Source organism: Prionailurus bengalensis, chromosome A1 (genome assembly GCF_016509475.1).
Source record: "Prionailurus bengalensis isolate Pbe53 chromosome A1, Fcat_Pben_1.1_paternal_pri, whole genome shotgun sequence".
NCBI lineage: Eukaryota > Metazoa > Chordata > Mammalia > Carnivora > Felidae > Prionailurus > Prionailurus bengalensis.
The window spans coordinates 114,637,352-114,661,289 of NC_057343.1; the positions used below are offsets into that span (position 1 = coordinate 114,637,352).

Sequence of the window (23,938 nt, forward strand, 5' to 3'; positions counted from 1 at the left end):
TCTGACAAAGCTTCGTGGGGCAGTAGAAAGGACAATGGATAAAGACTGCACGGCCTGAGCCAGGTCTCTTCCACGGCTTCCGTGTCCATCCAGAAGAGGGCTCTGACAGTCCTGAGATGCCCTCCAGCTGAGCATGCTCTCTTTCTAAGTCTCATGTTTTTACACAAATGGGTTCCCAAACAACAGAAAGGAGAAAAAGGCCTCATTTGAGTGCAGGAGCCTTCCTAGAATCCTGGAAATGATACCACCCATGTGGGCAGTTACATATTCCATGTGTAGAAAGGCCTGTCTCTGGCAAACAAGGTAGGAGATGAAGAAGGAGGAGTGTGCTGTTGAGGTAGCTGTGGATGGACAGAAGGCTGACCCAACAACTGGCTGAGCAAACCAGGGTTGCACTGAGGGCATGTCCCAGTCTAGGAGGAGTGGGGACCCATCCCGGACCTACCAGTGCTTCCATCAAAGCCCCCCACGGCATAGAGCAGGTCATTGAGCACGGCTGCACCCAGAGTGCTCCGGCGCTCCTGCATGCTGGCGATGGACGTCCACTGGTCCTTCACACCATCATACACATCCACCGTCCGCACGCGCAGTGAGCCGTTAAATCCACCCACAGCATACACATGACCAGCCATGAACACCACACCTGAGGCACAGGAAACCAAGGCATCGAGGTCATCTCAGGCGGCTGATCACTCGTGCTGATGAGTGACAGTGCGGGGGCCAGGCAGTCACATGAATAATTCTCCACAGAAAGTGATCTCCAACTTTACAGAATAGGAAGTCATTGAGGGACTCACTGGATTTCTATTCATATATGCTTTTCCAAGGGTGTTTGATTCAAGCAAATACTGGTACTAGCTTCAAGTCCCTAAGCACATAGCAACTACCCCAGAAGGGGTAGCCAGATATTGGGCAAGTGGGGAATGGAAAGGAAGAGAGTCTGTAATGCACACGTTTGTGGAAACAAGGAGCAATTCAGGATTGTCAGCAGTAAGCAGAGACAGACTGGGGAAAGGCAGGCTGCTTACCTGCTCTGCATCTCCTGGAGGGAAGCTCAGCTATCTGGTCCCACCGGTCCTCTTCAAAATCGTAGCATTCCACACTGCGGATCGCCTTGGGTGCCTGGCCACCAACCACAATCATGACCTCCAGAAAGACAAACAGACATTGGCTGGGTCTCCACAACATGTGGATTCATGAATGATCAATCCCTGGCACTTCCACATGCCAACTGCCCAGGGTTCACGAATGATCTGCCATGCCCGTTGATGACAGAGTTACATACATGAAGATGCTACCCAGAATCACCAACAGATAGACTTTCCTTGCACAGTCAGTCCTAACAAACAAAATTGTAAGGTCTACCCTTCCCAAAGACTTGTGCTCAGGGCTACGTTGGTGGTACATGTAGCCACTCAGGACATCTACAATCTCAATGCCCTCAAGGATTTGAGCCAGGGGACTCAATTCTTTTATCAAAACAAAATATTCCAAAATACATATATAAACTTGAATATATTTTTGGAATAGAGGGCAGAACTTGGATGCATGTTTAAGGTAAAATTACTTCAAAAATATTTCTGAATACACAGACTACAGGGGGGCACTTATTCATTGTAGTCTGGGACAAAACTGTGAAAGACTGCTTTGGGGTAGTTCCCAGAGAAATGTATTTAACTGATGATGTTCTGAAAAATCGTGCTAACAATACCATCTCCAGAAGTAAGGTAGTAGCTACCACTGCTGGTCACTGTGTGAAATGCCTGGTCATTTACTCATCATGTTAACTCTGTGAGGTAGATGTTTTCCGTATTGACAAATAAGGAAATTAAAGCTCAGAGAACATAAACAAATTGCCCAAGGTCACACAGCTGCAAGTGGAAGAACAGAGACCGAAAACCAAGTCTACCTGATGGAGAGGTGAAGGCAGTCCCACCCCTCTCCTGCTCCAGACACAAGGTCCACGCAAAGACAGCTCACTACGTCTGCAGGTCACATTTCATTGGTGAGTCAGGAGATGAATTTTATGGATTGCAACCAACATACTTTTAATAGAGCAGCACAGAAAATATAGGAAGGGTGTTATTTCATGAAACAGTTGGTATGCTTATACACATGTGTATGTGTCTCCCGGATCACAATTTAAACAGATTTGTTAGTGTGGGGTATAGTCAGGAAAGAAAAAAAAAAGCCACTGCTCCAGCTATAGTATTAGAACTGGAGCATTTAATTGTGGTATCCCTATTGTGACTTTGGTCACATGTTAGTAATAACTAAAAAATAAAGTAGCAAAGTTAACAATCGTATATATGTTTTAATAAACTGGTACAAGTTCATGGTTGTCTCCATAACAACATCACTCTCACGGCTATTCTAAGAGGCCTTCTTACATGGCGTGGAAGGGGTGGGAGTCAAAGACAGCCAATCAATAGGAATCACAGGACATTCTCATTACCTGTAGCTTGTATTATGTACTCCAGTGGTTCTCACACTTCAATCACCTTGAGGGTTGTTAAAACACAAAATGCTAGGCCCCCCTCCTCAACCCTGCCAGAATTGCTGATTCAGCAGGTCTGGAGTAGGACAGAGACTGTGCATAACAAGTTCCTGGTTGATGCTGGTGCTTCTGTTCCAAAGCATCTATCATACGAGGAGGCAGAACCAGCGCTGACTGCTATTGCTCATCAATCATTTATGTCCCAAGATTCCACATCCAGGCCACCCACTGCCCATGTGGGTGGTCACAGCTGTCTGTGGTCAAATGTGGGTAACCAATGTTCAAAAACTCAGAACTCAGTTCTGACTTCTGGAACATTCCAAAGGAACCCAAGACACCCAGTGCAAGATTAGAGTTGCTGCTACTGCTTCTGGAAATAAACATTCTACATTTGACTCTCCATGACACAGCTCAAAGGGTCCACTGCTCTGTATCAAGAGCAGCCCTCTTCAGAGAAAACCTGAATTTGACATTACTTCCCATCTGTAATTCTTTGCTTAGATAGGCATCCATGACAAGTTTAAGGGGCAGTTAAGGAACACAGCCTTTTGGCAAGCTTCAGACAATGTCCACCTTATTCCTCCAGGGCCCAGTGACTCGCCGTGCATTCTTAAACATGGCTAGGACATGTACCGTCCTTCCAGTTTTGAGTTGGTAAAGCTAAAATGAAGGCACAATACTGCAACGATTTTCCATGAAATCTGGTTCTGGGGACTGGGTGAGAATAAAACCAGGTTTTAATTTTCTTTTTACAGTGACCTCAGGCACTCAACGCCTTCCATTCCCTGTCCTTGAAACATTCTCCCCCATTCCTGATCCCTCTGCTCTAACACATGCTTATTTTTCAGGTCTCAGTTTACATGTCACCTCCTTCAAAAGGACCTCTCTGATCTCAAATCTGAGTTAATGTCCCTTCTCTGAGATCACACATGCCCTGTGTTCTCTCATTAAAACTGGCCCACACTGTGTTCTAAGCTCCTAGTGACCTCGTCTCCCTGCCTGGATGGTGAGCCTTGGTGGGGAAAAAAATCTATCTGCCTCAGTCACCAAGATAACCTCAGGGCCTTCTGGTGTCAGGTAAGATATTTATTTGGGATAAGAAATGAATGAATGGCAAGGAGCATACGTAAGAAACCAAATTTTAAAAAAATACACGGTTAAATCAAAGAAAATACACAATCCAGAATGTCACTTGCTGGGGTTAATACATGTTGACCACCATATTACAATTTGAGAAGCAAAAATAAAGAGAGAAAGAGAGAGCTTTTTCCATCTTTTCACTCAACCACCAGAACAAAGACAGTTTATTCTTTGTACAAGTTATCAGGCTTTCTCTGTTTAAAAAAAAAAAAAAAAAAGGCGAAGCTTTCGAGGAACCTCACCATGCCCCAGAAACAATCTTACACCAGGAGTAGGGAGGTACATTCATATTGGAGAAAAAACGAGCACTTGTCTCTTGAGAATTGTCGTAGTTACACAGAAGCATTACTATACAAATGCAAAAATTCCAATGCTAAGGTAAAACCTGAGTAGAAAAACAACAGGAATATAGGACAAGGTTTTCAAAACGAACTTCCCTTTGAGCTCATAAAGCCACCGTTGAGGGACGACTGTGAACATTAAACCTCATACAATAATTTGGAAAGAGTAATTATGAGCTTGTGTGGAGCAGGACCACTGGTTTCTGAAAATGCAGAGATGGCTCAAGGCAGGAGGAGATGCACTTTCGGCTTCTTTCACAGGCCTAAGAAAGCCAATTTCTATGGCAGGCTTTGCAAGAGGCCACCATACAAGGAACACTATACTCGTTGTGTGATCATGCTGAGTAAAAGAAATAAATTTCCTATCTTGAATACTAATGGATGGTTGTTTCCATAGATACCTGATCCTAGCAACCAATTAGACAAAAATGAGTATTCCCCAAGTCTACATGCATTACATCTCTAAAATTATAAACCTCTAGCTACTTAGGAAGATCATAAGATGTCAGGGCATGAAGACATTTAAACGATTCTCTCCTACAAGCCCTTATTTTACATTTCCAGAAAAACTCAGCCCCACAATGCTCAACGAGCATATTTCTTTCTTTCTCCAACACCTCTAAGTCCAAAAGATTTGTAATGTCTATAATAGAAATTACTGAAGCAAATCGGCTTATTTAACAATTGCTATTTTTAACATGTATCTTTTAAGGTAACCCTGAGGAAGATCTACCAGGGATCATATGGGAATCACAATAAAGAACTCGTTCCAGGCTAACAATTATGCTAGACCAAATAAAATGTAATCATGTTGAAGGACAGCAGTGTACTCGGGAGTCTTGCAGGGCACTGCAGGGTCCTAACCCCAAGTCTCATCTGCCACCGTGTTGAAGGCTACAGAAGTTCTGGTGGATGGAGAGTTCTGGTTGACAGAATACAGGTAAGCCAGACTCAACCATGGACGGCATGGCTGTTGGATAACTCCCAAGGAAAACACTGTCATTGTGGAAAGTCCAAATGGCCATTTATTTTAGGGAGCTTAGTGAGACCATGGAAAGACTACCTGATGATTCCTTAGGAAGGAAAGTTCACTCCCAGCCTAGCAAGATGGTTTTTAAATAAATATATAAGACTATCTCCTCCCACGGAGGATTCTGACTCTAGCAGCATGACTGGAGCAGCGAAGGCATGTTAGTCACTCCTCACAGAGTATGACAACCACTCTGTGTGAGAACCAGGAGGTACCCAAGACTAGCCAGGGAGAGGTACAGCAGGTGAACAGAGCAGAGACTTCTGGCTCACTTGTGAGTCAGGATCCTAACCTCTAAGTCATCAGACTCTCCAGTAGGGTGATAGGAACAATGTGGGCTCCGTACACTGTTGTCATCAGGCAAGAGTGGAGTGTGTGTCCAAACTCTCTTCCATGACCGGTGAGCTGGGCAGAAGGCAGGCCCAGCCAGTCGGTCCCTCGGGCCAGGGCAGGAAGCGAGACTCTCTCTTACCCTGGTGCGTGGGGCCGCAGGGCTAACACCAATTCTTCCGAGGAGCATGTCGAGGTCGAGGCAGAAGACTTGTCCCCGCAGGTTCCTGAGCAACAGATGCTCTAGGCAAGGACCGACAGCCAAAGCGCAGAGACAATGGGAGTTGGAGAACCAGGAATGTGAGAGCAAGACCCAGGGAAGACAGGGGTGAGAATATGGACTTTGGAGTCAGGCACATCTGGGCTCAAATAGCAGCCCAGTTACTAAATAGCTGTGTGACCGTGGGCAAGACATTTAACCTTGCCAAACCTCACTGCCATTACCTGTAACATCAACATAATAGGATGTTTCTCTCGTGGAGGCCAGGAGCCTTAAATGTCATAAAGCACTTAGCACACAGCTTGGTAAATCGTATATACTAAATGTTAGCTTCTAGTATTTGATCAACACCAACATCATTACTATTGTTTAAAACAGTTGTTAAAAAAAAGACTCCTAATAAATGGTAGAAAAGGACACTTACATGATCTGTAAAGAGAAGAGTGAACACCACTAATTCCAGGGTGATGATGGGACTTTTTGAGGGCCCTAGGGTGTTTTCTAGGTGTGGCCTGGGTCCATCTGAAGGATCAAGATGGAAAAGGAGCAGTGCCGATCCAGGATCCTGGCCCAGGTGAGAAGTCATCCTACCCACCCTGCCAATAGCCTTTTCTCCAACACCATCTACTGGACAGCCCAACTAGGGAGGAAGCCGCCTACTTCTGGCCCAAATGGCTTTTCAGTGTCATTTTAAAATTGCTGAATAGAGATGTCACTTGAACTGAAATGACAGTGCAAAGTGCCAGGCTCAGTACATCTCCAAAGGCTCATTTGCATCTTGCTGGGACCTCATTTCTCTGCTGCCATCTGTGGAACAGGGTAACGTAGGAGTGTTTTGAGCAACGGGGAGACAGCCTCTGGTTGTCCATGGCAACCCAGCCTTGGGGAAGGACTGGGCGGTGCATGTGTGGGAGCCCAGATGATGCTATTAGCTGTTCCAGCTTGAATGTGTCAGTATGATTTGTGCATATGTGGCCCAGGAAAAAACACCCTCATTCGCCTCTACAGCTATCTCAAGGCAGAGCCCTATTTTTCAGGGAGGGAGCTTGACTGGAAAACAGGTTTGCTGTTGAGAACTGATGAAAACAGGGCAAATCTCTCTCTACCACTTTGTTTCTCAAAGACTGCTCTGTCAGGAAGCCTATCTGGACTGAATTCATGAAAGCCCAGACCAGCCTGCCCTTGCAATTCCTGCAGCTGTTCCTGTAGTCCAATTATCTCCTTATTTTTCTTCCTCCACTTATTTGGCCACTTACATATTTCTATCTTCTTTCCACACAGTACCCAGCAAAAATGCTTTTATGAAATATGGAAGCCATATAATAGAACAGTTAAAAGCACAGGGTCTAGTACCAATCATCCTGTGTTTGAATCTCAGGTCTACTATTTGCTAGCTGGGATTTAAAGGTGTGTAACAAATTATTTACTAGTCCTTCATTCAAGAGATGGTATTTGATTCCCCTTCCCTTGAGCGTGGGCTGGACTTACTGACCTGCACCCAGCAGATAAAATACAGCCAAAGTGATGGGATATCATTTGGAGAACAGGTTATAAAAAGGGTACAGTTTCTGTCTTGAGCATGTTCTCTCACTGTCTTGCTGTAGAATCACTCACCCTGGGGGAAACTAGTTGCCATATCATGAGGACACTTGGGCAACTTAGGGAGAGGCTAAGAAGGTAAGGAAGCTTGTAGAAACTTGTAGAAGCTTCTTGCCTGATGAAAGAAACTCAACATGACAGTGAACTTAGAATCAGATCCCCCCACCCTGCAACCTTCCCCCTGCCAAATAAGCCTGGAGATGGCTGCAGCCCTAACTGAGAGCTCAACTACAAATTTACAAGAGGCCCTGGGCCAGGATGACCCAGCAGAGACACTCTGGAACTCCTGCCCACGGAAACATTAAGATAATAAACCTTTATTGGGTTAAGCCACCAAGATTAGGTAATTTGTAACACAGAAATGGATAACTTAGTACATAATGAGTAGGTGACATAACCCAAAATCTCATTTCTCATGTGTAAAATGGGGATAATTAAGATGTAAATCCTAGGAGACAATAAATGTACATCACTTAGCCCAGTGATTGGCACATTCTGAGTGCTAGGGAAGTTATCATTATCTCCTATTATCATCACTGTGGAGTTAGTATTGTACACTGGTCAAAAAGTACAGGTTTTGAGTCGGCCAGACCCAGATCCAAACCTTCATGCTGCCACTTGGCTGTGAAACCCTGGGGTCATTCAATCTCACTGAATCTCCAACATGGAGTCTTCTCCAACATTAGAACTTCCAGGGTTGTTATGAGGGTAATATAATGTACATAAAGTGCTTTGCCTGAAACATAAGGAAAGTGTATTTATACAATCATTCTTGTGTCATCATGAATGCCTTTGGTGATAAGGACAATGATCCAGGGAAGGACAAAACACATCGGAGGCTGGGGGCCAGTCCTCTCCTGCAGTTATTTAAACCAATTTCTGGATGTTCCCTCTCACAGACGATATCCATTTGACTTGGGGTCAGCTCAGGGGTCAGCTCCTGAAGAAAGTTTTCCCTAATCCCTCACCCCTCTCCATGCTCCCAGACTGTCCTACCCATACCTCCAGTGTGGCACTTACATGGTCCATTGTAATTGTCCTTTTACATCTGTCTCCCTTCCCCTGAATATGGAGCACTATGAGTAAGGGACCAATTCATCTGAGGCTTTGTGGCTCTAGCACCAAGCCCTGTGCCTGGCAGTTAGTGACTTCTCAATGCAAGTGTGTTGAATGAGTGAATTAATAAATTAATGAGTTAATGCATGCACGATGGTTTATTAGTTTATTACTGGTGCTATTTTTTATCTCAATACTTCAAAACCTATCTAAACCCCCAAAACAACAAACAGATTCATTCAATACCGGACCTGTGGGCTGAACCATATGTCCTAGAGTCAATCTCATTAGTGATCAAAGGAGAATATGAAGCAGGAGATAAATCCTCACTGCATTCATGCAAAAACACATGTATGGATGTGGACAGTATTGGAAAACAACTAGGGTTGATAGAAATGGTCAATACTAAATCTCCATGAGGTTATTTCTTTAAAAAATATACCTCCTTCAGGGTGCCTGTCTGGCTTAATCAGTAGAGTGTGCAACTCTTGATCTCAGGGTTGTAAGTTCGAGCCCCAAGCTGGGTGTAGGGATTACTCTAAAATAAAACCTGGGACACTGGGGTGGCTCAATCAGTTAAGCATCTGACTCTTTTTTTTTTAATGTTTATTTATTTTTTAGAGAGAGAGAAAGACCATGTGAGCAGAGGAGGAACAGAAAGAGAGAGAGAGACACAGAATCCTAAGCTGTCAGCAGAGAGCCTGATGCGGGGCTCGAACTCATGGACTGAGAGATCATGACCTCAGCCAAGGTCAGACACTTAACCAACTGAGCCATCCAGACATCCCATGCATTCTGACTCTTGATACTGGCTTAGGTCGTGATTTCATGGTCATGGGATTGGGCCCCACACTGGGCTCTGAGTGTGGAGCCTACTTGGGATTCTCCCTCTCTGTCTCTCTTTGCCCCTTCCCCACTCACATGCACTTACTTTTCTGCTCTCTCTCTCTCTCTCTCTCTCAAAATAAATAAACTTCAAAAAATTAAAAATACAATCTTTTATATATATGTATATATACACACACACATACACACATATGTATCTTTCATTCATGAAACGTTTTACTATTGTCCACCCTTTGTTAGACTCCAGGCTATGTGCCCAGAACAGAGATAAATAACACATGCTAGCATGGTACCTATAATTTCATGAAGGAGTAACACTCTTAAAGAGAACCCTGAATACCTCCCTAAAGTGTGAACCCAGGGAACATGGTTATCTTCTGGAATTACTGCCCCTGTTTTTCAGAAGCCAATGAAGGACCTTTCCTCCATTAAATAACCTTTCTCATCAATTGTATTTGTATATAGTAGCAATAAACTGTTAGAAATTAGACTTAAAAAACATTTATAAGAGCATCAAAAACTATGAAATATCTAGGAATAAATCTGACAAAAGATCTGTAAGAATCATACATTGAGAAATACAAAATGTTGCTAAAAGAAATTAAAGAAGACAAAAGTAGGGGCACTTGGATGGCTCAGGAGGTTGGGCGTCCAACTTCAGCTTGGGTCATGATCTTGCAGTTTGTGGGTTCCAGCCCCATGTCGGGCTCTATGCTAACAGCTCAGAGCCTGAAGCCTGCTTCAGATTCTGTGTCTCCCCCTCTCTCTGCCCCTCCCATGCTCATGTTCTGTCTCTCTCTGTCTCTCAAAAATAAATAAATGTTTAAAAAAATTTTTTTTAAGAAGACAAAAATAAGTGGAGATATATAATGTGTTCATGGGTCAGAAGATTTAGTACAGTAGTCTTCTCCCACCATCTACAGTTTTGTTTTCTGCAGTTTCAGTTACCCACGATCAACCTTGGTCCAGAAGCAGATGATCCTCCTTCAGATGTATAGTCAGAAGGTCAATAGTAGCCTACATCACTCCCCTCCCTTCATCTCATCCTGTAGGCATTTTATCATCCCTCATCATCACAAGAGGAAGGGTGAGTCAGTACATTAAGATATTTTGAGAGACAAAGAAACCACATTTATATAACTTTTATTACAGGATATTGTTACCATTTTTCTATTTTACCACTAGTTATTGCTGTTAATCTCTTACTGTGCCTAATTTATAAATTAAACTCTATTGTAAGTGTGTATCTATAGGAAGAAAATAATATATATAGGGTTCGGTATAATCTGATCTGCAGATTCAGCCATGCATGGAGGAACTTGGAATGTATCCCCCAGGGATAAGGGAGAACTACTTTATTGTTAATATGTGAATTCCCCCTAATTGATTCTAAAAATTCAGCACAATCTTTATCAAAGTCTTTTTTGTAGAAACAGTCAAGCTGATTCTAAATGATAAATGAACATGCAAAGGACCTAGAATAGACAACACAACTTTGAAAAACAAAACTGGAGGACTCACACTACCTGATTTCAAGACTTACTACTAAGTTAGTGGTCAAGGCAACATGGTATCGGTGTAAAAACAGATAAACAGATAACAGGAACAGAATAGGGTCCAGATATACACGAACACACAAATAGCCAATTATTTACAACAGAGATGTCAAACCTACTCAATGGATAAAAGAGAATATTTCCAATAAATGCTGTGGACATTCATGTACAAATAAATGAACCTTGACCCTTATCTCACACACCATATTAAAAAGCAATCTCAAAATAGATCATAGACCCAAATGTAAAACCTAAAACATTAAAATTTCTAGGAAAAAAATCATAGGAGAAAATCTTTGTGATCACAGATTATGCAAAGATTTTTTTTTTAGATAAAACACACAATACATGAATCTTAACAGAAAAAAATTTAACAAAATTTAAAACTTCTACTCTCCCAAAGATACTGCTAAGAAAATAAAAAAGACAAAGCACAGTTTGGGAGAAAATACTTGCAAAATACAGATTTGATAAAAGACATATCCACAATATATACAGGATTCTTACAACTCAATAAGAATAAAATAACCCAATTCTTTTAAAGGGGAAAAAATTGGAATAGACTTCACCAGTGAAGATATATAGACGGCAAATAAACACATGAAAAGATGCTCAACATCAGTAGTCCTTAGAGAAATTCAAATTAAAAACACACATACCTACTACAGTGGCTAAAATGGTTTAAAACAGATAATAAGTAGCGTTAAGTACTGTGGAGTAACTGGAACTCTCGTACCTTGCAGATGGGAATGCATAATGGTACAGCTTGAAAAACAGTTGTCTCAAATGTCTTGAGAAACAGTTTCTTGTAAATTTAAATATAAGCAATTTCTTATCAATTTAAACATATACTTACCAGCAATCCTATTCCTAGGTATTTACCCAAGAGAAATTAAAATGTAAGTCCAAACAAGGATCTATAAGTGAATGTTCAAATAGCTTTATTTGTAAAAGCCAAAGTAGACATCCAAATGTCCATCAAATGGTGAATGGATAAACAAATTAAAGGACGCCCATGTGATAGAATATTACTCAGCAATAAAAAGGAACAAACTCTTTACACATGCGACAATGTGGATAAATCTTAAAAGCATTATGCTAAGATAAAGAAGGAAAGCTCAAAAGGCTACATATGTCATGATGTCATTTATATAACATTCTAGAGAAGACAAAGCTAGAGGGACAGAAATCACATCATTAGTTGCCAAGGCCTGGGGGGGGGGGGGCGGGTACAAGAAGGGACTTGACTAGAGAGCAGCACAAAGAAACTTTGTGGAGTGCTTAAAATATTCCATATTTTGATTAGGATGTTAGTGAATGACTACATGCATTTCTCGAAATTCATCAAATTGTCCCCCTAGTGAATTTTATTGTGTATAATTTGTAATGCCTCTGTAAAACTGAATTTAAAAGAAAACAATCTGGGATGTTGATGATGGGGGAAACTATGCATGTGTAAGGGCAGAAGGTATATGGAAAATTGCTGTACCTTACCCTCAATTTTGTTGTGAACCTAAAATAGCTCTAAAAATATAAAGTCTTAATTTGAAAATAAAAAGTAGTAAATGTACTGGAAATGCATCTCTTAATAAGATGAGCGGGATGGTATAAGACTTTAACTTACTTTTACTTTGTCACCAAAAGCTGAAAACCTGTCTCTGGGAGGCAATCTAGTATAAAAGAACAAACATAGACTTTGGAGTGGAAAAGACCTTGGTTCAAACCCCAGCTCTGCACTTACTAGCTGTGTAACTGGGCAAGTTACTTAACCTCTCTGAGTAAACTCAGTAAAGGAGGGATATCAATAGTGCAGCCCTAATATTGTGATGATTTAATGAGATAATTACCTCTGATAATCCTCAAAGTGATAGTTTCCCTCAGCATACCCCACTCCTCAAACCTACAGTGGGGTTCCCCTCACTAATTTAAGTGTCCAAACAATGGTGACAGAGTAGAGTTTGAGAAGCAGGTTGGACAATGTAACCTTAAATCATTCAAGGATTAAAGTTAGGGGAACAATGAAGCTAAGAGCAGCAATGTCTTTTTTAAAATTTCTTCAACAGATTCACAATAAGTCTTGATTCTAGCTCCCCACAGAACTCTATGTGCTCAAGAATCTAAACATTTTCATTCTGAAAATAGTGTTTCCTAAGGAGTAGAGAGGACAGTGGGACAACCGTGTCTCATTAAAGAGGGGTGGACTGTTACCAATTACAGATTCGTTATGTCAAAAGGGAGGGGTGGTCTCAGCAGGCGGAGTTTGGACTCAGACACAAACTTGGCTTTGATTTTTAAAACTGTCTTCTTGTGGGTGTGTGTGGTAAGAACTCGATGTGGAGTCTAGAAAAGGAAAGGTAACTACGTATGGTTTCCACACAAAGAAACTGGGCCAGTTCTGCACGATTGCCTTAGTTCCAGAGCACACTCCCCAGCAAAAGATGTTGGTAACTTGTTAACATATAGGATAAGAACCTCCTTTTCCAAGGAGAAAAGCCACAAAGACATGCAACAATGCCAGCTGGGAACACAGGATGCAGAAAGCCTCCTCCATGTAAAACAACAGTCCATCTTAGAATCAATAATCTCAAGACCTCAATAGACAAGCTTATGTAAATTTAGATCATAATGAAGGTGGTATTCAGATTGATGGGGGGAAAGGGAGATTATTCAATAAAACAACTTTGGCGCAACTGGCTCATCATTTGCAATAGGAATAAAGCTGGATTCCTACCCTCTCTCCTTATACTAAAATAAATTCCAAGTGCATCAAAGATTCAAATGTAAAACAGAAATCGTTAAAGTACTTGAGAAAACATGGGAGTCTTTTTTTCTTTAATCTGAGAGTATAGAAAACATTTCTAAGCAGGATGTAAAACCTAAGCTATAAAGCAAAAGACATATCAATTTAACTACTTAAAACTGTTTTTGGGGATTCAAAAAAAATGCTATAATTAAGTTTAAAGGCAAACTGCAAACTAAGAAAAAAATATGTGAAATACACATGAAAGCCTAATCCCTTTAAATTAAAAACAGCCCTTAAAAACCATTAATAGGAGCCCTTGGGTGGCTCATTCAGTTAAGTGTCTGACTCTTGATTTTGGTTCAGGTCATGATTTCATGGTTCCTGAGATCAAGCCCCACGCTGGGCTCTGTGCTGATAGCACAGGGCCTGCTTGGGACTCTCTCTCTCTCTCTCTCTCTCTCTCTCTCTGCCCCTCCTCTGCTCATTGCACTCTCTGTCTCCCTTTCAAAATAAATTAACATTAAAAAAAAAACACCATTAATTAAAAACATACAGTCCAATAGAAAAATGGGCAAAGTACATGAACAGAAAATTCCCCTAAAAAAGAAATACAAGGGGCACCTGGGTGGCTCAGTCGGTTAAGCGGCCGACTTCAGCTCGGGTCATGATCTCACGGTCCGTGAGTTCGAGCCCCACGTCAGGCTCTGTGCTGACAGCTCAGAGCCTGGAGCCTGTTTCAGATTCTGTGTCTCCCTCTCTCTGACCATCCCCCGTTCATCTCTGTCTCTCTCTGTCTCAAAAATAAATAAACGTTAAAAAAAAAAATTAAAAAAAAAAAAAAAAAAGAAATACAAAAGCCATAATCGTATGAAACCAACATTAGAGTCTCACTTACAAGAAATGCAAACTAAAACAAGAGGTCATAAATTACATAGAAATGTTTGTAATATAAAAAAAAATGGAGATGATAAAAAGGTCCATCAATAGAGGACAGTTAAATAAGTAATGGTACATAAACATAATTAAATTCCATGTACCTATTATAATATAATGCTGGTTTCACCTATACTGATAATGATGAAAGTAGTCTGTTGAGTAGGAGATAAAAATGATATTCAATCTGTGGAACAAGATTCCATTTATCTGAAAGTATACATTTTTGATCTATTTGTGACTAGGTGCACAGAGATATGTCTGGGAGAAAATTCACCAAGGTAACAGCAGTGATTGCCCCTGAGTGGAGGAATTTCAGGTGATTTTTACTTTATTTCAAAAATGTAGTAGCCTTTTAACAGTCTGCAATGACCATATATTTCTATAATTGAAGAAAGCAAAGTTATTTTCATTTTGAAAAATATGAAGTCATTTCAGTGCAATATTTCAATAAAATAAAACCAAAGCATCAACACGCAGGAAGACAAATGGCCAGCCAGACCAAGGCCCTTGCCTGGTGGCTGCACCTTCTAACATGTGCTGGGCGATAGGAAGCTGACAAGTAGGTACATACACTCAGGTTTACAAAGATGAAGCCAGCTGCAGGATGGTGTGGGTTCACAGAACAGGTTTGGAGGGTGAGAAAGACACCATTCAAACACTGGCTCTACTACACTGGCTGTGTTGACCTTGGGCAAGTCACTTAATCTCTCTGACCTTCCGTTTCCTCTGTGTATAGCTAGGATACCTGCCTCTACCGTACAGGGCTATTGAGGGGATTAAGAAAGCTCTACTGTGATACCTTTCAGCTTACTGTTTGCCCCTGAAGCAGCACTCAGCAAATGCCAGTGACTCGTATTATTATCTGGGAGATTTATAACCTTCATCCACACTGCACCCACTAAACTCTCCATCACCCAGGGTCACAACACAGAGTGGAGAGGAAGCACAGACCCTGGAGAATCTCAACATCTGGTCTTGGACAACATGCTTCTCCAGCACTCTGAAACTCTTCCTGGAAGCAGCAGACAAGGAGTACGGCAGCCAGACAGAAAGAGGAGGAGGAGGAGGACAAAGCAAAGGCCTACACAATGCCCTGGGGCTGCCGGCTGTGTGGTAGCTGAGTCAACACAACTCACTCCTCTCTGCTCACCTTTCCTCCTGGGTTGGCTGGGACCTTTCCTGAGACGTCAGCGTTTTAGGATCCTAGATGGCCTACTGGAAGGCCAACCTGGAATGGACTTTAGACACCAGCCAGTGCAGGACCTTTCATTCTGTAGATGAAAGACCTGAGGACCAGAGAGAGGCAGGGCCTTGCAAGGAACCAAAGAGCCAATACCCGGTCTGGCAGCCCTAACTGTTCTGTAGGGCTCTGCGGTGAGAGAAAAGAGCCAGACTAGGACCATTCAAATTCAAATAATGGCCTAGAAATCACTAAGTCAAGAAATACAAAGCCATTCCTCTGCTTCCAACACAAATAGAACCCAGACCAAATAAGGAGAGGAGACGAAGGAGTTATTCTCAAAACTCTCTGGTGCCTCTGGAGGTTACCTTGAAATTCTTAGGACAGGAAGACCCTGCAAGAGAGAGGTACCAGTAGATTCAAAATGAACCAGCAGACTCCATCTCTTAGCTGGTAAATGCAACCAAGAAGCAAGGCAGCCACCGGTGAGGAAAGACTTGGAGCCAGCAATGGAAGGCCACTTTCCCAGAACACAGCCCTGACAGCTGGCACTGACTGGGCTGGGGCTTACCTTGGGCAGGCTGACTGGAGTCCTGGGCTTGGTCCTTGGGTTCTTAATCAAGAGCCTCTGATCCAGAGGGAGCAGGTGGTATTTCATGGCCTCGATGAGGAAGTCCTTACAGGTGTTGTTATTCTTTATCAAAGCTTCTTCTTCAACCGTCTGGAGGTAATAACCCACAGGTGATCCAAGAGCAGACTTCAGCTGCATTTCCCACACTGTCTCCTGAGTCATTCTTGTATTCCCACACTCTTTTATTCACCCACCACATCATCTCAGACCCCAAGAGAAAGACCACATACTTACAACTTAGTGCCCACCTCCTGCATTTCAAGAACACAGTGGGGTGAAGTTATTAAGTTCTGGCATCAAACAGAAAGACATAAAACCTCAGCGGTTGTATTTGCTATGTTAGTTTGCAGGCTTAAATGGAATTATGCAAAACAAAGATAATTAGCTGTGCTGAAGGCTTCATCCCACACTCCTCCTAATATGAATGCTTTATAATGTTTAGGGCAAATGGTCAGACATTTGAGAGGAGAGAGAGGGAAAAAGGAAGAGAGCAGAATCCATTGGTCAACGTTTGGCAGCATGGAGTATGACAAAGTGACAGTCAAGAAAAACTCCTATTCATTTTCTTACAGTGAAAGCTGCAGGGACAAAACTGGCCAATGAGGTGCTCTATAAAGAATGGTGATATTAGAGGACAAAGAATGTCCTGCACCAAAGTCCCACCTACAGACCTCATCTTGGACCCTATCCAAGCTGGAACTATGGCTTCTTCACATACTCCAAAGCGATGTCCCAAAGCAGATGCTCACCAAGTATAAGCCTAAATATTTCGTGAGCAACACCAAGGGTGAAACCATGCAAGTGCTCAATTCTCAAATCTCTGTCCTGTGGCCTGGGTCAATTGCTATGTGGCTTATCTGTAAGGGGTAATATGGTCTTCATAGGCCACTTCATGTTTTCTTTGCTGGAGTATTTAGGTGCTATCAGGAGAGATCAATTCGATTCAATAGCTAACGATGATGGAACGTCTCATTGTTGGACAGCCCAGTGCTGGACTCCAGGAAGAAAAAGATGAACAAGAAATGGGTTCTGACCCTGAGGCACTCAAGTCCAGTCAAAGAAAGAGAATGGCCTCCCCATCTCAATTATCTCAGCCCTCAAGCTGGTCATGCACAAGGGCTGACTGAGTCTCACCTGTAGCTATCAATGGAAATGTGGCCAGGCCATCACCTAATGGGTAGCATTGGAGCTGGCAGGAAAAGAAGGACTTGTATGACAGGGCCTCTCTCACCAATGGGCACCTCCTTCCCCAGAAGTGATCCCCAGGAACACTCCATTTTGGGGGAAGGTTTCCCTAATCCCCCCCACCCACACACTAAAGGACTGACCCAAGTTGGGACAAGTCATAAGCTTTTAGGGTCGGTTAAAAAAATTAAAAAGGAAGAGAGAAGATCTCTTACAAATCTCATATGGAAGGTGAAATGCATAAACAGCTACTTCTCCCAAAGGTGCATTCAGCTTGAATGAGAAGTTCTCCCAGAGATTTAATGTTTCACCATACAGAGTTTCAATTTGGGGTGAGATGAAAATTTTAAGGATGGGTATGTGATGGTTGTACAGCATGGTGAATACAATTAACACACTGAAGTGTACACTTAAAACTGGTCAAAATGATGAATTTTATGTTATTTATATATATATATATATACATATATATGTACACACACACATATATATATAATCACAACTAAAAAGTTTTAACATATAACATTACACTCTACAAGATTTCAAAGTATTTAATAAAGACTAATAAATGTTAGCTATCAAAAACAAACAAACAAAACCACCTTCCCCAGAAGTCACTGTTGGTGCAGGTCTGCCCAAGACTTTCCTGCGTCCTCCCCCACCAAGATCAGCCAACCCCAGAGGGTTATACTATTTCAAAGTTTCAAGGTCAACTGAGGTTTACTGAGACAACCTCTTCCAGAGGTTTTCTAAAGACAGTCCTTTAAAAGCAGCAGGGGGATTCTCACACAACAGTGCTCATGCCCATTGCCTCTGACCCCCTTCCTCTCCAGATCTAATCCCTACTTTGCCATAATGACCCAAGAACTATTTTCTAACATCTTTAAGTTTGAGTTGTGGACACCTGATTGAGGTTGTGACTAGGGGTCTCAAAGGCCTCTTTAATTTTCCCTGGAACCCAGGTCCACAGATAGCCCTTCTTGTAGAAGTGAGCCTGTGCTGGAGGCCAGATGTCCATGTCTACCTTTGGTCAGTTTCCCACAGGACAGTAGGAAGTTGGATTCTGAGACTGGGATCTCAGGCCCCTTCAGTCCCTCTGTTTAGGGGAACCTTTTCTTCAAGAAGGATATGCTGCCACCAGGGGGCAGTAGTACCATCCAAAGTATAAATTGCAGGGCACACATAAGGGCTGGCAAGTATATGCCTCAGCACCTGAGAAGGACTGAGGTTCAGAGATTCACAGAACATTTCACTGACCCCTTCGACCTGTGGTCAACAGGGTCACAAGCTGAGGACTTTACAAGGGCTTTTGAGGATAGAAACTTCTCCCGCTATTCCCAAGAGCATCCATGACCGTCAAAACAGCTGTAGTACCAGCTAGCATTCGCTCACATAGAGATGCAGCCTTTATATGGATTATCTCATTATACCCCCAAACAATCCTATAAGGACAGGTGCTATTTTTATCAGATGAGAAGACTGAGGTTTAGAAAGGTTGAGTACTGGGGCACCTGGGTGGCTCAAGTCGGGTAAGCGTCTGACTCCTGGTTTCAGCTCAGGTCATGAACTCATGGTTTTGTGAGTTGGAGTCCTGCGTGGGGCTCTGTGCTGGCTCAGTAAGTTAAGCATCTGACTCTTGGTCTCAACTGAGGTCATGATCTCACAGTTCCTAAGTTCGAGTGCAGCACTGGGCTCTGGGCTGATGGTGCAGAGCCAGCTTTGGATTCTGTCTCTCCTTCTTTCTGCCCCTCCCTTACTTGTGCTCTCTCAAAAAATAGATAACTAAACTTAAAGAAAAAAAAGGTTGAGTACTTGCCTAGTGTTAGATGGCTGGGAAGTGACAGAGCTAGGCTGCTGGGATGCTGAGCCTCCTCTCTTATCATTGCTTCATACCTTCCATTCCCTCCAGAAACTTCTGGAAAGAGATGAGGGCTGGCCTACTGCCTCGGTGTTTTGTTTTGCTCATATATTTAAGTTTTACTCTTTGCCCACTTATAAGTGTATCTAATGCCAATGGATAAACAGAACAGAGAGTATTAAAGGTGGCAGCCTGCATAGTGGAAGGCAGGTGCTTCGGGGCCAACTGACTTGGATTTGAATCCTGACCCTGCCACCTATTCCCCAATAAATCTAAACCTCTATAAACCTCAAGGCCCAAACTTGCAAAAAGAGGGTTATCTATCTTTGCCTCACAGGATTGTGATAAGGATTAAATAAGAAAATATGTGGCACTCGGGGCGCCTGGGTGGCACAGTCGATTAAGCGTCCGACTTCAGCCAGGTCACGATCTCGCGGTCCGTGAGTTCGAGCCCCGCGTCAGGCTCTGCGCTGATGTCTCAGAGCCTGGAGCCTGTTTCCGATTCTGTGTCTCCCTCTCTCTCTGCCCCTCCCCCATTCATGCTCTGTCTCTCTCTGTCCCAAAAATAAATAAACATTGAAAAAAAAAATTAAAAAAAAAAAAGAAAATATGTGGCACTATAGGGGCACCCCATCATTCTTAATTTTTCTTTCATCTTAGAGGAAGTCAAAGCAACACGTATCCTAGGCACCTGTGAAAGGTCGGTTTTTACAGTCCTGAATTGGGCTCCAACTTGCCTAACATGAAGGCAAAGAGAATACAGAAACATTGTGGAAATGACCCTTCTTGCTTAGGTCCTCTACAATAAAAGCAACTAACTTCTAGTGAACATTTTTTAGGACCAGCTCCATGCTAAACACCTGACTTACATATTTACAACTCCTTTGGTCCTCACAATAATCCTGCTGGGCTCTACCATAATATCCCTTCCAGCAAAGAAGAAACTATGACTTGAAGAGGTAAAATAAAAACACAAAGCTAACAACTAGTAGAGCAAGAACTAAAACCTAAGCGTCTTATTCTCAAACTTACACTTTTAGACCTCACACTACCATCTAATATAACACAGTATGTCAACTATATACCTCAATAATAAAAATTAAAAACAAAAAAAAACCTTTACATTACCGTGTCTCACACTTAAGCCAGTGGGTTGGTGCCTTCAGCCTGTGTAAAATACCCATAAACTCTCCAACCACCCCATACATCCAGGGTTGCCCACTGAAGGAAAGCATGTGGTGCTTCACACAGCACTCACCTGGACCAGGTAATCCCTAGGTAAGAGAGGGAGACGGACATGTTCCATCAGTTTTGCCATGTGCTCTAAACGGGTTTCCTTCTCATAATTGATCCATGAAATCACTGCTTCAAACACCTATGAAGATAATCAACACAAGTAACTGTAGCAGAGACAACAGCTCTCAAACAATTTCTTCAACTTGAAAAAAAAAAAGTCCAAATCATCTACAAAGTGGTTAACCTAAGGTTCACTATTTAAAATAAAACAAAAATGGAAAGATTTTGTTTACTAGCTGACATCAAAGTGATATCACACACATACACGTTATAATAAACCTGCTACCCCAAATACAGAATCATTAAGGTTCGTTGCAAAATAAAAATCCAGTTCCAATGGCTATTTAAAGATAGAAATCCATAGTAACTCTGGACCAAATTTTATAAAGACTGCTTAAGAAAACCAGAAGCCTTGGGGGCAATGCCATCACGCCCCTCACACCCTATCTTCCTTTATCTCCCATATTCAGTTAATGCAGACTAGAAACAGTAAGAATACATTTGCCAAAAGTTGGCTGTAATGGTGAGGATGACAGTGAATGACAGAGAATTTCTGTCAAAAATTTCTCCTTGGTTTAACCTCTCCCTTAAGGAGAGATTTCATTTTTATATAAATGAAAATTGGGCTTGGAACCAAAAAGGAGGCTCTCCTATTTGGATGTTCACCTTCCTCAAAAATAAGTCCAAAATCAAATCCTACACCACCATACACACACAGATAGATAAAATTCAATGTTGATAAGGCTGCGGGGAAACCGGCACTATTTCTGGAAACTTAATTAACACAGCTTTTTAAGAGGGGAAGGAAGAATTTGGCAATATCACTCAAAGACTTAAATGTGCACACTCTTTGACCTAGAAATAACACTTCTAGGGATCCAGCCTACAAAAATACCCACAAAAGTGGGGCAAGCATATGTGTTCCAGGATGTTTGCCACGGCATTTCTGTAATAAAATAAAAAAGGAAACAACCTAAAGCTCACTAATGGAGAAATTATTTAACTAGTATACATACTATCGGATATTTTCAGCTGGTAAAAAGAATAAAACAAAACACCTTCTTACACCAGAAACCAAGAAAGTGCTCAAAGATTACGATGGACATGTCAAATGGACATAAAGCCAACAGATGAGGCTTTCATTGTCAACGTTTGGGATAATATAAACATCAAAGAGAATAATGAAGAAATCAGATTAATGCTTCTTGCTGAGGTGGCGAGGGAGAATCCCTGGGAAGGTGCCAAAGGAAATTTGGCAGGGAGGGTAATGGATACATTCTGTATCTCGATAGGGTGGGAGTTACATGTACATATGCATTTGTGAAAACTAATTAAACTGTATACTTAATACCTATAAATTTCACTGTAAGTCATAACTCAATTTAAAATATTCTCAGTTAAAACAAAAAGACAGGGCGCCTGGGTGGCTCAGTTGGTTGAGTATCTGACTTCAGTTCAGGTCACGATCTCATGGTTTGTGGGTTCGAGCCCCGCGTCGGGCTCTGTACTGACAATTCAGAGCCTGGAACCTGCTTTGGATTCTGTGTCTCCTCTCTCTCTGCCCCTCCCCTGCTCATGCTCTGTCTCTCTCTGTCTCTCAAAAATAAATAAATGTAAAATAAAAAAAAAATTTAAAGAGAAAAACAGTAATGGGTCATAACATAATGAACAAAAAGGAATCCATGAGTCCCATAAGGATACTTTAAAAAATGTGGAAGGGCTCTTCTTCACAGACAAATGCCAGCTAATAAAGGTAGAAGGAATGACAAAAACATTACTTTGCAACCACCAATTAATAACTGATAGAGCAGAGCTCATCAGTAGATGCTCGAATCACTGTGCAAAAAACTGTTGGGGAACACGACATAGTTTTCAAAGTATCACCTCGCTGATTACTTACTCATTACATGGGGTAGGGGCAGCCTCAAATGGGGAAATTTGACAGATAAGTGATCTAAGTTAGCACCAACAATAACAGGACGAACTTACATCACATTCTTGATCGTGATTTAATGGCAAGGATACAGCAGATACAGCATCCGCTAGAGTAGTCTCTTCCTAAAATGTTTAACCTGAATCTTAATAGCAAGGAAACAATCAGATCAGATAATTCCATGTTTGGAACATTCTGCAATATGGCTGGCCTGGATTCTTCAAAACCATTAATATTATCAAAGACAAAAAAAAAGAGGGAGATAGTTCTAGATTAAGTGGATTTAAAGTCTTGAAAACTAAATGTAATGCATGATCCTTGATTGGATCATGGATTTAAAAGGAACAATCTATAAAGGACTGTCTTGAGACTGCTAGAAAATGTGAATGCTGACTAGGTATTAGCTAACATCACTGTATTAGTGTTGAATTTCTTTGGTATGATAATGGTTTTATGGCTAAAAAAGACAATTTCCTTGTTCTTAGGAGGTGCATACTCAAATACCAGAGGGGAAATTCTACAATGTCTGCAATTTATTGTCAAATGGTTCAGCAGAATAAAAGATTAAATATGTAGAGAGAAAAGACAAATGAAGCAAAAAGTTAACTGGTGAATCTAAGTAAAGAGTATATGAATGTACACACTTTCAAACTTTAATATAGGTCTGAAATTTTTCAAAATAAAAAGCGGAGGGGAAAGGAAAAGAAATTCTAAGGGAAAAGGAAAAATATGACAAAATTTACAATGTGGCATAAAGTTGAAATGGAAACTAACTCACAGAAAAAAATTCTCTAATATTTCTAACTCTGACAATATTTCTGTGTATTAATATGTTAATGATGCTTTGAACCTATTTCCTAAATATATACTTAAGTCAGGGTGGGTATACTCAAAATAGGCAAAGAATCGATCAGAAAGGGAACGGAAGGAAAGCTAAATGAAAATGGAACAGAAAGAAAAGGACAGTATGTGCATACAGTCTGCTCTCATTTCTGTAAAATATAACCTATATGTGCACAAACATAAACATACATACCATGGAAATCCTCCCTGTCTGGTTCATTTTTTAAAATTAAATCTGAGAGAGTTTTATCCCCCACCCTGATAGCATCAGTTTGTGACAGATCACTCTATATTACTCCAAATAGCCTTTAAATCCATGAGAAGACGGACCTTGTCTTTTCAATGGCAAATAATACACACTCAAATATTTTTTTAATGAATGAATGGACACATGAGTTTAGAATAAGCATGTGAGAAGCCAGTGGGAACTGTCCTGGCTGGAGCAGAGAGCAGGGCTGGGTAAGAAGGGACTGGAATTGGGGCAGGGATGACAGAGCCAGGCCAGGGACCAAAAAAAGCTGGAGAAGTCTGGCGGATGAGGTGGCGGGCAACCACAGTTCCGTTCTGCCTTGCGTTGTGGTTATCCAACTTTCTTCTACTCTGCTTTACTAGACTGTGAGCTCTTGCAAGGTGAGACATGTCCCTCCCTGCTCAGTCTGCAACTCCTGCTGCCCAGCACAATGCCAGGCACAGAGCAGGTGGCCAGCTGACAAAGCTC

General features: G+C 41.7%; 1 protein-coding gene across 3 annotated transcripts in view; it reads right to left on the reverse strand.

The window, feature by feature from the left end:
• The window catches only part of KLHL3 (kelch like family member 3), a 286,330-nt gene that overhangs the window by 18,884 nt on the left and 243,508 nt on the right, over positions 1-23,938 (reverse strand). For all 3 annotated transcript variants that reach the window (XM_043588624.1, XM_043588615.1, XM_043588633.1), the window contains 4 exons: positions 20,407-20,523; positions 16,046-16,195; positions 1,029-1,146; positions 446-643 (listed from right to left, as the gene is read on the reverse strand). In XM_043588624.1, coding sequence (XP_043444559.1) covers positions 446-643; positions 1,029-1,146; positions 16,046-16,195; positions 20,407-20,523 — 583 coding nt within the window. The remainder of the gene's footprint in view (positions 1-445; positions 644-1,028; positions 1,147-16,045; positions 16,196-20,406; positions 20,524-23,938) is intronic.